Below are 14,636 nucleotides of genomic sequence, written 5' to 3' on the forward strand. Positions count from 1 at the left end.
TTATCAACTTGACCCAGCTAGAATTTGACAACTGAAGTTTCCTTGTTGTTTTTTTGTTTGTTTTTGTTTTGTTTTGTTTTGTTTTTGGTCCTGCCAAGGGAGACAGTAATATTATAATAATCACTTACTCATTGTTGCCTTGGTGTTTTGTTAGTGGATTAAGTTAGTGCCTGCATTTCAGTCTGCTATTAGTCACTGAATATGAGAGAAGCACACTTCTCTATTTCCTGTTGTATTGCAGCTCGGTTTAAAAACCCCTAAGGACAAAGGAGCTGACCTTGGTATTTTACATACTAGTTTACGAATTCAAACCTTGTGGTAATGTTGTTTCTTTCATGGATACTATATCCTTTGAGGAAGGGGTTTGTTCTTTCTGCTTGCTTTAGTAGTGAGCTGTTGCAAAAAGGAGTTTCAGATTCACGTAATGATGGTGCTCATTTTCTGTTCTCTGGGGAAGTGCTGTAAAGAATAGGTAATCAAAGAATGTGAGACTTTTGAGTTATCACAAATGTTTTTATGTTCCTGGAGTATGGACTGGTGGATTTGATTTGTAGGAGCTCAGTTCAGGCATGCACTTAGCATGGCTGTTTAAAAGTGGCTTAGTCACTTCTTTTATTCCTGTTAGTGCTGACTGAATTCATGCTGCATTGTGCAAACATATGATGTATTTGAGTGGCTGCACAGTTTCCCTTTTTCTTGTAGTTGTTTGGGTTTTTATCTGCTAGAAGTTTGTCTAATTTACTGGATCTCCTATGTATCAGTTGTTCTCTTTGTCAGATAAGAAGACTTTTTCAAAACTGAATTATTGTTGAGGTTTTAGAGTTTCACCTTGAGTTGCTAAGGATGTCATTGTGTTTTTTCTTGGAATACTTTTCTAATGACTGCATAAGGAAAATACTGTCAGCCAAGAAAGAGACACATGAAAACTTTTTCGGTGCAGTCTTAGAAAATACTGCATTAATCTCTGACGATATGATGGCTGTACACAGAGAAAGCTGATGGACTTGGCCACTTTCACAGCTGAACTTGAATGAATACCTGAGGTATTGTTTGGTTGCTTAGTGTCTGAACAGATTGCTTGCATTAGATTTTGTGGATGTACAGGCAATCCATGAAATCTATTCTCATTTTGTGGCTCCACAATGTTGTTAAGTAATGGCAAGCAATAGTGAAATATTTCTACATTCTACTATATGAACCTTTCTGGGTGCAAAAATCTTACATCATGCAATGTATGTATTTCCAAGATATTTTTTGAGGACCATCATGGATACTAGTTTTTGGAAGAACAGAAGCTTTAAAATATGAAGTAACGTTTTAATTGAAGCCCTGGTGTGGTACATGTGGACACTTGTTCTTGCTTTACCAGTTTTGGTTTTTTTTGGTTAGTTTTTATCAAATGCATGGTTTTAATCCCAATACTTTTACTACTTACATTACAACTAGCAACGTTGCTTTATTTAAAATTGTGTTTTGAACCAGTACCTCTGGTCTTGATATGACGTTTGTGCAGTTTTAAGAGCTGCTCAAGTTATGCAGCTTCTCAAGAAATCAAGAAAAGCACGTTCTCAGAACTTTTGGATGTTAGTACGTTTGAAACAAGAAATGAATGTCAGCTTAGTGAAGGAAAAAAAACAGGAGGGGGAGAGCTGCCTCAAAATGGAAGGGTGTTAAAACGATGAAGCCAGGAAAAATGATGAAGCCAGAAGAGATGACAGGACTGCCTAAAACACCAAGCTATAGTATGTAGAATTCCTGAAAAGATGCATTGAGATCCAGCAAGTCGGTTTCATTATAGGTATTTCATTGTCATTGTAAGTATCCTATTTATAAAACCTTTTTGCATCATCTTGTGATATTAGGAATGCAAATTTTGCTTTTTACTGGATATTAATAAAACAGGTAGTATGACTCAATCCATCATCACCATCTTGTGAGAGCTGCTAATAAAAGGTTATTTTAAAATAGCTGTTTTTGTCTTACAGTAAGATTTTTCCATCGTCTTCTCCACGAAGAGAGAAGAAAAATGTTTGTTCATTTTTGAAATTGCCCCAAACAGGGCATAATTGAGTCTCTTCTAGGAAATTTCAGAGAAATGGGTCAAATGTTTTAAATCTTCTTAAACCGATACAGAAATGATGAATCATTTTAATGTTTCCTTTTTTTTTAATCTAGGGAGGATCTGATCGACAAAAAAATTGAAAGTGCAGTTTCTTGTTTGCAGTCTGTTATTGAGCTTGGACGAGTAATCAGAGACAGAAAAACCATTCCAGTAAAGGTTAGAAGTCTTACTAACTCTTAATACCTTGTGAATATGCACTAGCTTTGTAACTTTGGGATAAGCCTGGGAAAATGGCATAATAAAGTTTGGAATAGCAATCAGAATTCAACAGTGAAATAGTTCAAATAACTACGTAATTTCTGACATTCTTTATTTTTACTTGGAAGGACAAAAGTTTGTTTTCTTCTCCCTAGTATCCTCTGAAAGAAGTAGTTGTTATCCACCGGGATCCAGAGGCACTGGAAAACATCAGTTCTCTGGAGAAGTACATACTTGAGGTAAGAACATGAGCATGACACTTAAGTGGACTGTGTATGTTAGTCAGTTACCTCAAAAAAAAAATCCTAATTGCCCCTGTTGTCTGCGGTAATAACTCACTAGGTAAAATTCATTTAAAAGAGTTGTAATGAAAGGAGATATGTATGGGAATTATGTGCAGAAATGAAGGTGAATGGGCGGTCCTTAAGCAGGTAGTCGTAGTACTAAGAAATACTTCCTCTCAAAATGACCACCACATAGTATTTCCAATGGCCTCTTTAAGGAAGTCCTATTTTTCCTCCTTCAGTAAAGAGAAAAACATTTTCTGATTACAAATAAGGTAAGATTCAACTACATGTTGTCAAAGGGATGAGTTAGAAATTTTGTGTTCGCTTTCAGTTAGAGGGCATTAAAAACAGTTTGATGAGAAGTGGAGGGTTTGACAGAGAGGAGTTCCATGTAAGAGAGAATAAGAGCCCAGTTAAGATGTTGCTTAACAAATAAAAGGTCAAATAAATAAGGTCTTAGTCCATACAATTTCATATACTTATCTGCTCCTGTATGCCAATGAAATACTCTTCTAATATGTGTCCATTAGAGAAATGCAGCCTCTGCCCTACTTCTAAATCTTTATTTGGATAAAAGCCTTGTCATTCAAAAGTAAAATAAACCAAACCTTCTTGTTTTTTTGAGCTTAACTTCCTGAAGTTGGCTGGACTTTCTGCTTTTAGTCAGTCATGTAAAAATCCATAGTATTTTAAGAAGTGAAATGAAAAAGTTTTTTTTATAAATAAACTTCATTTATTTATATGTTAATGCTATAAATAAATCTTTTAAACTTCAATACTGCATTTCAGCAGTTGTTTTGAAGGCACAAAGCCTATTACATTTTGATTGCTTACCAGATTGTTTGTAGAATATGTTTTTTTTAGCTTTATGTTCAATTAAATTTCATTACGCATAGACTTTATATGCACTTTCTTTCACATCAGTGATGTACAAGAGTAATCAAACAGTAAGAGGGAATAGTGATAAGAAACAGCTTTTCAGCTGCGATGATGAATTTAGATTAACCATGGTGTTTTTAGTTATTAAAAAAAAAAAGAAAAAAAAAAGCTACTATGCCAAGTATACATTTAAATGTTCTTCTAGATGTTGGTGCCTTGAAAACAACTTGCAAACCCTCGGTTCTTAATAATTAAATTTATCGTGATCATGCATTTGATATCATGAGCTATGCTATGTGCAGTTTTTCAGAGCTAGCAGCCTAAGGGCTTTCTAATTGCTTCATTGAGCAAGAGTAAAATAGGTAAATATCTCCAGCGTAAGACTGGAGGCCTTCCAGAACCACTCTGGAAGGCAGTGAGGGAAGAAGAAAGACTTAAGCAATACTGTTCTAAATGAACAGTCTTAATTTCCTCTTTCTGTAGTAGCCTTTCATTGGGATAGATGATTGCTTGTCACCCAGATCTTTGACTGTGTTGCCTGGGGACATATGTCATGACTACTTTGTTGTAACAGGATATGTCGTTGGGAGGAAGGAATTGCATTTCAAATAGCAGCTGTTGGCTAATAAAGCAGAATTTTAATAGTGCTTACTGGGTTGTCGATATTGGGCAGAACGCATGCAGAATCACAGAGAATCACAGAACCGTCTAGGTTGGAAGAGACCTCCAAGATCACCTAGTCCAACCTCTGACCTAACACTAACAAGTCCTCCACTAAACCATATCACTAAGTTCAACATCTAAACGTCTCTTAAAGACCTCCAGGGATGGTGACTCAACCACTTCCCTGGGCAGCCCATTCCAATGCCTAACAACCCTTTCGGTAAAGAAGTTCTTCCTAATATCCAACCTAAACCTCCCCTGGCGCAACTGTAGCCCATTCCCCCTCGTCCTGTCACCAGGCACGTGGGAGAATAGACCAACCCCTACCTCGCTACAGCCTCCTTTAAGGTACCTGTAGAGAGCAATAAGGTCGCCCCTGAGCCCCCTCTTCTCCAGGCTGAACAACCCCAGCTCCCTCAGCCGCTCCTCGTAAGACTTGTTCTCCAGACCCCTCACCAGCTTCGTTGCCCTTCTCTGGACTCTCTCGAGCACCTCGATGTCCTTCTTGTAGCGAGGGGCCCAAAACTGAACACAGTACTCGAGGTGCGGCCTCACCAGAGCCGAGTACAGGGGGACAATCACTTCCCTAGCCCTGCTGGCCACACTGCTTCTTATACAGGCCAGGATGCTGTTGGCCTTCTTGGCCACCTGAGCACACTGCTGGCTCATATTCAGCCGACTATCAACCAATACTCCCAGGTCCCTCTCGGCCAGGCAGCTTTCCTACCACTCATCTCCCAGCCTGTAGCGCTGCTTGGGGTTGTTGTGCCCCAGGTGCAGGACCTGGGGCTTGGCCTTGTTGATCTTCATACAGTTGACCTCAGCCCATCGGTCCAGCCTATCCAGATCCTCCTGCAGAGCCTTCCTACCCTCGAGCAGATCGACACACGCACCTAACTTGGTGTCATCTGCAAACTTACTGAGGGTGCACTGGCACTAGAAAATAAACTGGGGGTTATTTCATGGCTAATTTCTGTACTGAAAATCTTTTTGGATTTTTCACTTCAGTCATTTCCTTACACAGTCCCATTGTATTTGTTTGTCTCTTAATTCAATGAATGTACATAGAATGCATGCCAACTTTGTCCAGGGGCCCTGGAAACCAAACCACCTTGGTAGCTGTTCAGACGGTCTTCCCTATTTAACACCTCCTTTAACAGCCTTTTTTGAGGGAGGAATATTAGCGTAATTACAAATCCTCATTAAAGAGACCAAGTATAATGTAACACCAAAAGTAACCCCCCCCCCCCCCACTACCACCTTTTATTGACACGTTTAACTATTACAAGAGATTTCACATAGAAGTCCTAATACAGTTTCTGAATACCTGTGAACTGCAAGCTTTATCCTTCTTACATCCTGTTTTCTCAAATCTTAATCGTTTAAAATAATCTCTACTTACGTGAGGAAAAAAGAAAAGAAAACAATTTTGAACAGTGGTGTAGTTGTACATCTGCACAGCTTATGAGACTTCTTTCTCTTTCCTCTCATGATAGCTTCATATATGGATAGGTGAGCCATGGGATGTATTTTTCATTATCCTCCTAAATTTGTCCTTCTCCTGAGTTTTAAGTGCTTGTGGCAGATATACTAAAAACAGATTACTGTTGCAACTGAATTCTTTGTTCTGTTTTATCTCCAGTATACTTCCCAGCTGCTGTCATGTTAGTGTGTGGCTCCTTTGAATGGGTGAATGGACAGTAACTGGGTGGGAAATGCGTTGCAGTTCAGATTGGTTCCTTTCCTTCATCTCCATCCACAATACTGAAGCTTTGAATTTGACTCTGCTGAGGAACTTACTGTCTTATTTCTGTCTTCAGGAAATTCCTTCCATGGTGTATCAACTTAAGGTCTCAGAACTGCTGGTAAAATAAAGGACTGGCAGATTTGGCAGTCTATCTTTGGTTTGTTTTTCTATAATGGCTTATTGGTCTTTGACCTTCTTGTTAACTTTAATTTGTCTAAATCTGTCACTTTCCAGATCAATTGGAATATGATCGTGACAGAGTCAATTCCAGTGGCTGTACTAATGCATGCTGGTGGGATGTGAAGCATAAAGTTATGATGTTTAACACTTAATGATTTTTTTTCCTTCCATAAGGTTATGTAACATAAATAGGGAAACATGTCTTGGAAGGTGTGAGTTACAAGTTCTTTTTTGAGTGTAATAAGTCTGGCAGTAGCGTATTATAAGGATTTCTTTCCTCATCCAGAAATGGTATGATCTCTATTGTATCCCTGTCCTTGGTAGGTTAAGGGTTCTTCCCTTTGATGGGGCTGTCTAGAGAGAGCTTTGTAACAGAAAATTGTCCCATGCTTACAATCTGATGCAACTTTTTTTGGTTCGAGTTGTCATTGTCAAGATGAAGTACTTTGTCCTGACAAGGAAAACAAAAATGTGCATCAACATGAGCAAGATCAAGTCATCATGCTTGTCTTGGTGACAGCAGCTGTGCCAGCTGATGACAGGGAATTCAATAGATGACTGAAGCAGGGGAGAGGACCTCTTAAACTCCCAATCATGTATCAGCCTAAGTATGCATCTACACCAGGCTTCCAAAAATTCTTCGGGGGTAACTTAAGAGCACTGGCTAAGGGAGTCATGGCTTGTCGCATGAGATATTTTTTAGATCAATGTTATATACTTGTTCATTTTTAATTACTGTGGGACTTAAATTCTTAAGAATTGTGCACTGAAGGAATTTTGATTAAAAACATAAATCTTAATTGATTTGCAAGTAGGATTGGTAAGGTTTTTCTGTCATGTTAGCTTATTGACTATTTCTCTTAGACTTGGCAACTGTGATGCCACTTCAAAATTACTATTATTCTTAACTATTTCAGTACCAATAACACAATTTTTGAAGTTTAGGTTAGTGTCTACCACATTTTCTTCATCAGAAAACTGGAATTAAGGGTTGTACAGAATCCAGTTTTAAAGGAGACGAAGTTTGCTTACTCAAATTACTTCAAAAAGGTAGGTGGAAAAATTTGCTGTCAACTTGTACAGCTGGTAAAAGGTGACAAAAGAACCTAACAACTTGATAAATTATTGCAGAATTGGATGAATATGCAAAAGTAGGTTTCACTTAATTTGCTATTTCAAACAAAGTTAACATGTATGTTTTAGGGAGATGAGTTTCAACAAACGTAAATATCTTTATGGAAGTACAAATGCATAATAAAAAATAGCACAAAGTATTTTGTATCTTAAAATTCATCAGGCTGATGCAAAAGCGTGATATGTGGTTTTTTTGTACTGCATTGCAATCAATTTAGTTGTTTACCAGGACAGCTCACAGCTGTAGAGATCAATGAATATGGGCAAGTGGGTAGTATTTGTTTGCAGTATTATTTGCAGTTTTTTTCATCAACCTCCTTCCATATTCAGAACTTCAGAACCTTTGGTTGCTGTCAGAGGTGTGTTTCTAGTGCCAGAGGTAATCTCTAAGAAAATTTGCACCATTTGATCTCATGCAGTTGCCGACTAAAGACATTGAAAAATACAGTTGTCAATTCTTTGAAAAATGCTGATCACTTTTTAAAAATAATAACTGTATTCTTTGATCTGTAGTCTTACTCTCATCATCAAAACATACAAAATAATTTAAATAAATGGAACTTAGTATTAGAACTGTCCAGAGTATGGAGTTGTCATGCAAAATGAACCAAGCTCACAAAATGAAATAACTGTTCGATGTGGTTGCATTTTATTCATTAGTAGCTGAAGCCTTTTACAACACTAGTTTCAGGGCTTTTCTTCTTAACTACTTCTAGTTAATGGTCTTTATCCGAGTAAATTTTATTCTGTGCACAATCAGTGTCTTGTTTGCATTGGACTTCTGTATACTCTTCAACCCTCACTTCTACATATGGCTATAATAACGTCGAGATAATTTGCTCCCCCTTCATCAAATTCAAGGTCTACCAGTGCTTCATAATGTTAATAGTGTCACAGCAATACAGTAGATTGAATCAGTGAATGGGCTGAGCTAACTGACATGTAAACTGTAACAGTGTGTGTGGTCCTTCAGTATTTGGTTTCTTACAGTGTTGCATAACTAATATTTATTTTCCATGTAAGTAAAAGGCCCAGCCCAGCCTGAAGCACAGCACTGGCATTTCTTCTCTGTTCTGAGAATTGGATGCAGTTGGTAGGTGGATTGCAGGTCAGTCTGATCATGTCTGGCATGTGAAATATTGGCACAAACTGAAGGCCCTTGTACAGCACTGAGAACGTGTGAATATGCAGCTCTTCCAACTGGGAGGAGGAAGAATCAGTTGCTTCAGTTTGTGTATATGAGTGTTAGCAGGTATAGATGATTTTGATTTATTGAGAAGGTAATAATAAGCACTATTTTAAATCAAAGCACTACAATGAGACAATTATAAAGAAATCCAAGATACAGATTTGCTTTTTTTTTTTTTAAGAACTGTTTTAGTTTTGTAACAAATAATGTATACAGAAGAATGGTTTCCTAATCAAATTAGCATAGGATATTTGTCTTGATGGAGATGGCTTATGTGTAATTTATCTAATGAGGCCCAAAATCATATTTAAACTTGTGCAATTTTTTAGATTGCTACTCCCCGCCCCCCCAGTTGTCATTTACCAATTGTGGGCTCATTTCGATTAAAACTGAATTTCTGAAATACATAATTTTCATTAGATTTCCTAAAAGATGTATTAAATAAAATTAGATTCAGTTGTATTCGTGGCTCCTCATGCCAGTAGAACTTCCTGGGGAATTAGACTTCAAGCTCAGAGGTTGTATTTAAGAGTTACTTCTCAGTCTAAATGTCTGGCTATTTGCTAGTCCTTTCTGCTACTGTTTACTTCTGCTTCCTGCAAGACTTGGAGTAGCTTGCTTGCCAAATGCACTTGCTGATTCTGTGTCATGTCAATGTGAACTCTAACAACCTTCTGGTGGAGATTTAAACACAACTCCAAGTATTCAATGCTTCAAGTATTGGGCAATCTGACAAGCAAACTCTACAGAATTACAGTGTAATGTGCTTCAGATATGCACAGTTTTGTACCTGTAGAAGAGCTGCATGTTGGCAATTCAGACTTTCCAAGTTCTGTCCCTGGTATTTTACAGCAAGGATAGAGCGAGACCATGTGAAACAGGGAATTTTGTTGTCAAGTCCTGCCTTTGTTTGTTTCATTCTTAGCCTGTTTTTTTCCCCTGCCTTGTAAAGCTATCTTGAAGATCCAAAATAACATTGGGATACAGGGTTCTTTCATTTATAGGAGATATACCAAGGCATTAGTTCATGGTGTAATTAGTTGTGTGTGTGAAGCATTTGTTTCTTGGATAGAATGAAGTGTAGAGTTCACTGTGTGTTTTTGAATTTGACATTGTATGATGATCTGGGTGTGCAATTATGTTTTTAATGGTGATTTTAGTATGTTTATATGATGAGGAAAATATTTTTAATTAAGAACATAAGAAGTGACTTAGTGGCTTAGAATAACAGCTCCTCTAGCAGTGTACGGTGTGTCCTGCAATAGCAAGGGCTGTTTACAGAGCACAAGTGTCTGGTTACTTCTTTCAGTAGACTCATTCCAGAGTCGGCCATTTGCAGTTGTTGTATTAAAGATGTTTAAGGATAGATCTCTGCCTATTCCTTTTAATATCTTCTTGCCTGCCTGTTGTCGTGAGTGTAATTCCTTGTTGAATTTGCTGGTACACTCCTGATTTCCTCCTCCCATGGCATTAGGTTCCAAGGTTTAACTCCTTGCCATTGATGTGTTTTACACCCATCTGCAACTGTTTTCACTGCATGCTCCGTAACTCGAGGGATCAGTTGGAGATTTGGTATATCATTTTTACATTCCTTCTCTACCTCCTTCGTAACTTTCTAAACCTCAGTCTTATTCCCCTTGAACATCCTTCTCTCCAAAGAGCTCCAGACATTTTGGTCTCTCCTCATATAGAAGCAACGCTGTCCTCTTAATCAGTTTTTATTCCATAAAACTCTCTCTGTAGCACCACCATGTCACCATTCAAACATGGGGACAAAAACTGCACGTTACTCAAAATATGGGCCCACCCATGGTTCTTTGTAGTGGCAAAATGACGTCCTTGGATTCCTTCTGAAGATGACAGATGCTTATAAGCTTTTGTGGCTGCCCCTGCACACTGATCTTTGGTAGTCTTGTGCTGCAAAGCTTTGACTGTGGTTTGTCTGAGCAAGGTGTTTTTCTGTACAATAAGGACCTAGAATAAACAAAAGGAAAGAGACAAGATGGAGCAGTAACAGTTGTATGACTTAAAGCAAAGATTTTCATTATAGTTCTCTGGCTAACCGCATTTGAAAGGCGTATTTTAGTAAAATCTTTCTTGCTGAATTTTGCCAGACCGTTTTCTAGTGCCACTGCACACAGAAGTAATAGTTTTAACTTTCCAGGCAGTTGTAACAGTAAAATAAAAAAGCTTGTTGAAAATGGATCTGATTTGAGTTGAGAGCTGACTGGTGTCTGTTGGTATTGGTGAAATGTCTTCCTAAAGGCTGAAGATGAGAATAGGATCTTCTGTTGAAGAACAGTTTCAGCATTGGTTGTGTTTATTTGCTGTTGCTGTGTTGGCAAATTACTTGGTTCACAGAAGCAACCATTCAAAAAATTTGCAGCTTGGGACTTACCACTTTCCTAGTTCTGTGGCCCCTGCTTTTCTAGACTTTCGAAGAGTTGTCAGAGATGGCTGTTCTTTAGCTTCCTTTTTCCTCTTGGTGTATTTATGCAGGAGCTTAACGTACGTCAAGTGACATTATCTACTAACAAAGATAAATACGGAGTCCGGCTGAGAGCGGAACCAGATCACATGGTGCTTGGGAAGCGCCTGAAAGGTGCATTTAAACTTGTCATGGCTGCAATCAAAGAGCTGAAGAGTGAGCAGCTGGAGGAATTCCAGGAGACAGGTATATGGTGGTACAAACTGCTAAGCCATGACAAAATTGTCCAAAAAAAAAGAGATTTGGGATTTATCAGAAAAATCCAAGTAATTGCACTTGATTTATATATATTAATCAAACAGATGCAAAAGTATCCTTTTCTAGACTTATGGAAACTTAAAGCTCACCTCCCAGCTATCATCTGTATTACAGTTCATGTTAATGAGAAGAGGGTGTATGAGTTTTTTTATTTGTTTTTTAATCTATTTTTGTGACTGTAGAATTGAAGTGGTTGTGTATACTAATCTTACACTGTTCACTTGTTTAAGTTCTACTGTATGTCCAAAATGGAGTAAGGAATGAGTTTTTCTGTAAGACTGAGTCAAATTTGAACTGAGTATTTGTGTGACAGCTTTTATTCTGGAAGCATGGCTTCAATTGCAGATTTACAAGCGGGTGTGAATTTTCCAGCTATATCTGTTCAGTTAACTGCTTGAATGTGAATTTTTCGTTTAGTTCAATATGCAGGTTATTTTTAAGTTCTGTTCTGTTTCATTCAAAGGGTATACAGAAAGTCTGCGTGTGAGCTGAGTTCTGCCTGCGGAAGTGTTAGTATGAAAAATCTGAATGAGAATCTGAATGTTCAGTGTGTTCTACTAGCATTTAATTGTGGTTTAACTGTACGACAATTGTAATAAATTTCATTTATTTTAAGTCTGGAATTTGCTTTCAGCTATTTATTTACTTATTTATTTTATTCTGATTGTAAGAGACACTCCTCATCTGCCTATTCTGCAGGCACCATTGTTGTAGAAGGACATGAACTTCATGAGGAAGATCTTCGTCTCATGTATACCTTTGATCAGGCTGCGGGAGGATCTGCCCAGTTTGAGGCACATTCTGATGCTCAGGTATTTTATTGTTTTTTTTCTTATTCTTTGCTTTAAGGGAAGCATTCCTCTAAAATTGAAACAGAATTGGTGAGGTGAGAAGCTGGGGTGTTTTTTTTATCAGTTAGGCTCCTGGTATGTGGTAGGTTATCTTCTCAGTTTTGGAGATGTTAAAGTACTCTCTTCAACCAGGTATTTTGTGAGGAGCACAGGAAGAATGTAACTGTGAGTTAATACTAGCTTGTTTCAAGTTTGTCACCTGTTCAACTCTTCTATGAATCCTTAGGTTTTAGTTCTGCTAGATGTTACCCCAGACCAGTCCATGGTGGATGAAGGAGTTGCCCGGGAAGTGATTAACCGCATTCAGAAGCTTCGCAAAAAGGTTAGGAAGCAATGGAATAAGACGATTTACTTTTAAGCTCTTCTTGGGCAATACGTAGCAGAAACCGAGGTCGTTAATTAAAATGTGAAGACCTGTATCATTTACCCCTGATCTCTTAACTTTGATCTGACATAAATGGCTTGAAATCATTTTTTTGTTTTGAATTTCCATATTTTAAGTAACTAGAGTTGAATCTTGAGCTTACTATAGAATCACAGAACCATTAAGGTTGGAAAAGACCTCCAAGATCATCTGGTCCAACCATCCCCCTACCACCACTATCACCCACTAAACCATGTCCCTAAGCACCAGGTCCATCCTTTTCCTTAAACACCCCCAGGGATGGTGACTCCACCACGTCCCTGGGCAACCCGTACCAATGCCTAAGGTTACTATATGTCATCAGTAGTGGATACACTTTTTTTTTAAGAGTCCCTGTAGTTTTTCTCCCTTCAGCCACGTAGCAGTGGTTCATTCCCAGTTAACCAGCTCTTGGGCCTGCCTTCCTCCTGCCAAGTGCTGTGATCTGTTCTGTCTCAGTCCTGGTGCGTTACATCCGCTGGACTGATGAGAGCCAAGACTTCTGAGCTTAGGACTGCTAAAAGAAACAGACTCGCCTCTTAGCAAATTGCAGGAGGCATTTCTGGCACCAATTGGCATAAATGATTCCACTCTTAATTGTTCTCATCATACGTATAAGTGATGCTGTCTGACCTTTATGTTAAAACACTTTGAACCAATGTAACTTCTCTCTACGATAATAATCCAAAAAGAGGTGTGCTCAGTGCCTCCATTTTGTGCTCAGAAAGCTGGATCACCAGGGAGATGATTACAGGTCTAAAAAGTCTTTATGTGGAGAGGACATTAATATGTAACTCTTGACAAACCATTTTAAAAGTTTCTGAACTTGCAAGTTTTTTAAAATAAACCCTCATATTTGGAGTTTTCCTAATTAGCAAACTTGGTGGCAATGGGCTAGAGACTGTATTAATCTTCATTAAGAGCATGCATGAAAAATGACAAACGTATACTAAAATAGTCACCTTCCCCTTTCACGTTTCGTTGTGTGTGTATGTATATATATATATATGTATCTTTGTGAAATTACGAAGAAATGTGTCCATGAAAAGTCTTAAGTTACTGGATGATTCATATTTATTTCTGTAATGACTTAAGTTTGTAACTTGTTTAAATGAATATCAAAATCCTTAGTCTCGCTTATTACTTAACGTGATGCTAATATGCATTTACTCTGTCATTCTTTGATTCCCACTCCTGTTATCAAAGTAAATGACTAATAAAATTCTAGATATACAATAATTATTGTTGGGATGGCATTAGGGTACAAGTTTTTTTTTTTCTTCCTTGAAACCATTTTCTTACTGAAACAGAATTTTGTTAGAATTCAGTATCAGTTTTCATTTCATTAAGGGGGAGAGTTAGTAAATGAATTTGTAAATGAGGTATTTTGAGGAAAGTGTGCTTTTTAGTCGGTCATTATCTTTAGAAGATAGTGCCACCATGTTTCAAGCCTCTTCCTTTCCCTTCTGACAAAATAGTTGCTTTATTCTAGTATTTTTGGGGAAACTTCAAACGAATGTCTGGTAAATACCTAATACGTTTTTTTCTTCAACAAGTATCCTTCTTTTAGGCTTGCGGTCAATTAACAGAGTATTTGGTGTGTCCTACAGCGAAATCTGGTTCCTACAGATGAGATTACAGTGTACTACAGATCATATCCAGAAGGTGACTACTTGGATACTGTTATTAAGGAACATACAGATTTCATTCTTGCAACAATAAAGGCTGCCCTAAAACCTTACCCGGTGCCTACCTCAAAAGAAGTTCTCATCCAGGAGACCACTCAAGTAAGGAGGAAAAAGCATTGACTGCATAGTTCATTTTCCTATAAGCTTTTAACCGAAACAATTGTTTTGATTGCAGATAATTTGTATGTCAGTATTTGTGGGATAAAGGGGATATTATTTCATGTTTATGAATTTCCATGTTTTTCTTTTTGGTTTAAAAAAGAAAATAGGTGGGCTCTGTTGCTTGTCTGTTATGTTTGGAAACGAAGCCACTTGGGTACTGAAGTAAATATGTTAATTGCAATTTGTGTAAGCTTAAAGTACTTTAGATAGTTATTTGTATTTGGATTAGTGCGTTGTTTAGAAAGCAAAAATATTGTTGTTCTGATTTCTTTAAGTTAATACGCTTTTGTATTTAGAAATTTTCTCCTTCGAAGCTAAATTTTGCATCTTGACTTAAGGCCAGCTTCAGTTATTAATGTTTGAGGATGCTTTGTTTTTTTGTCTTCC

At 37.7% G+C, this 14,636-nt stretch overlaps 1 protein-coding gene across 5 annotated transcripts in view; it reads left to right on the forward strand.

Annotated features, from left to right (window-relative positions):
• IARS1 (isoleucyl-tRNA synthetase 1) overlaps positions 1-14,636 on the forward strand; it is a 133,217-nt gene that overhangs the window by 102,129 nt on the left and 16,452 nt on the right. For all 5 annotated transcript variants that reach the window (XM_067003042.1, XM_067003044.1, XM_067003040.1 and 2 more), the window contains exons 25-30: positions 2,176-2,278; positions 2,476-2,559; positions 10,899-11,073; positions 11,845-11,957; positions 12,223-12,318; positions 14,010-14,186. In XM_067003042.1, the coding sequence (XP_066859143.1) occupies positions 2,176-2,278; positions 2,476-2,559; positions 10,899-11,073; positions 11,845-11,957; positions 12,223-12,318; positions 14,010-14,186 (748 nt within the window). The remainder of the gene's footprint in view (positions 1-2,175; positions 2,279-2,475; positions 2,560-10,898; positions 11,074-11,844; positions 11,958-12,222; positions 12,319-14,009; positions 14,187-14,636) is intronic.

The sequence above is a fragment of the Anser cygnoides genome, chromosome 10 (genome assembly GCF_040182565.1).
Source record: "Anser cygnoides isolate HZ-2024a breed goose chromosome 10, Taihu_goose_T2T_genome, whole genome shotgun sequence".
NCBI classification, from domain to species: Eukaryota; Metazoa; Chordata; class Aves; order Anseriformes; family Anatidae; genus Anser; species Anser cygnoides.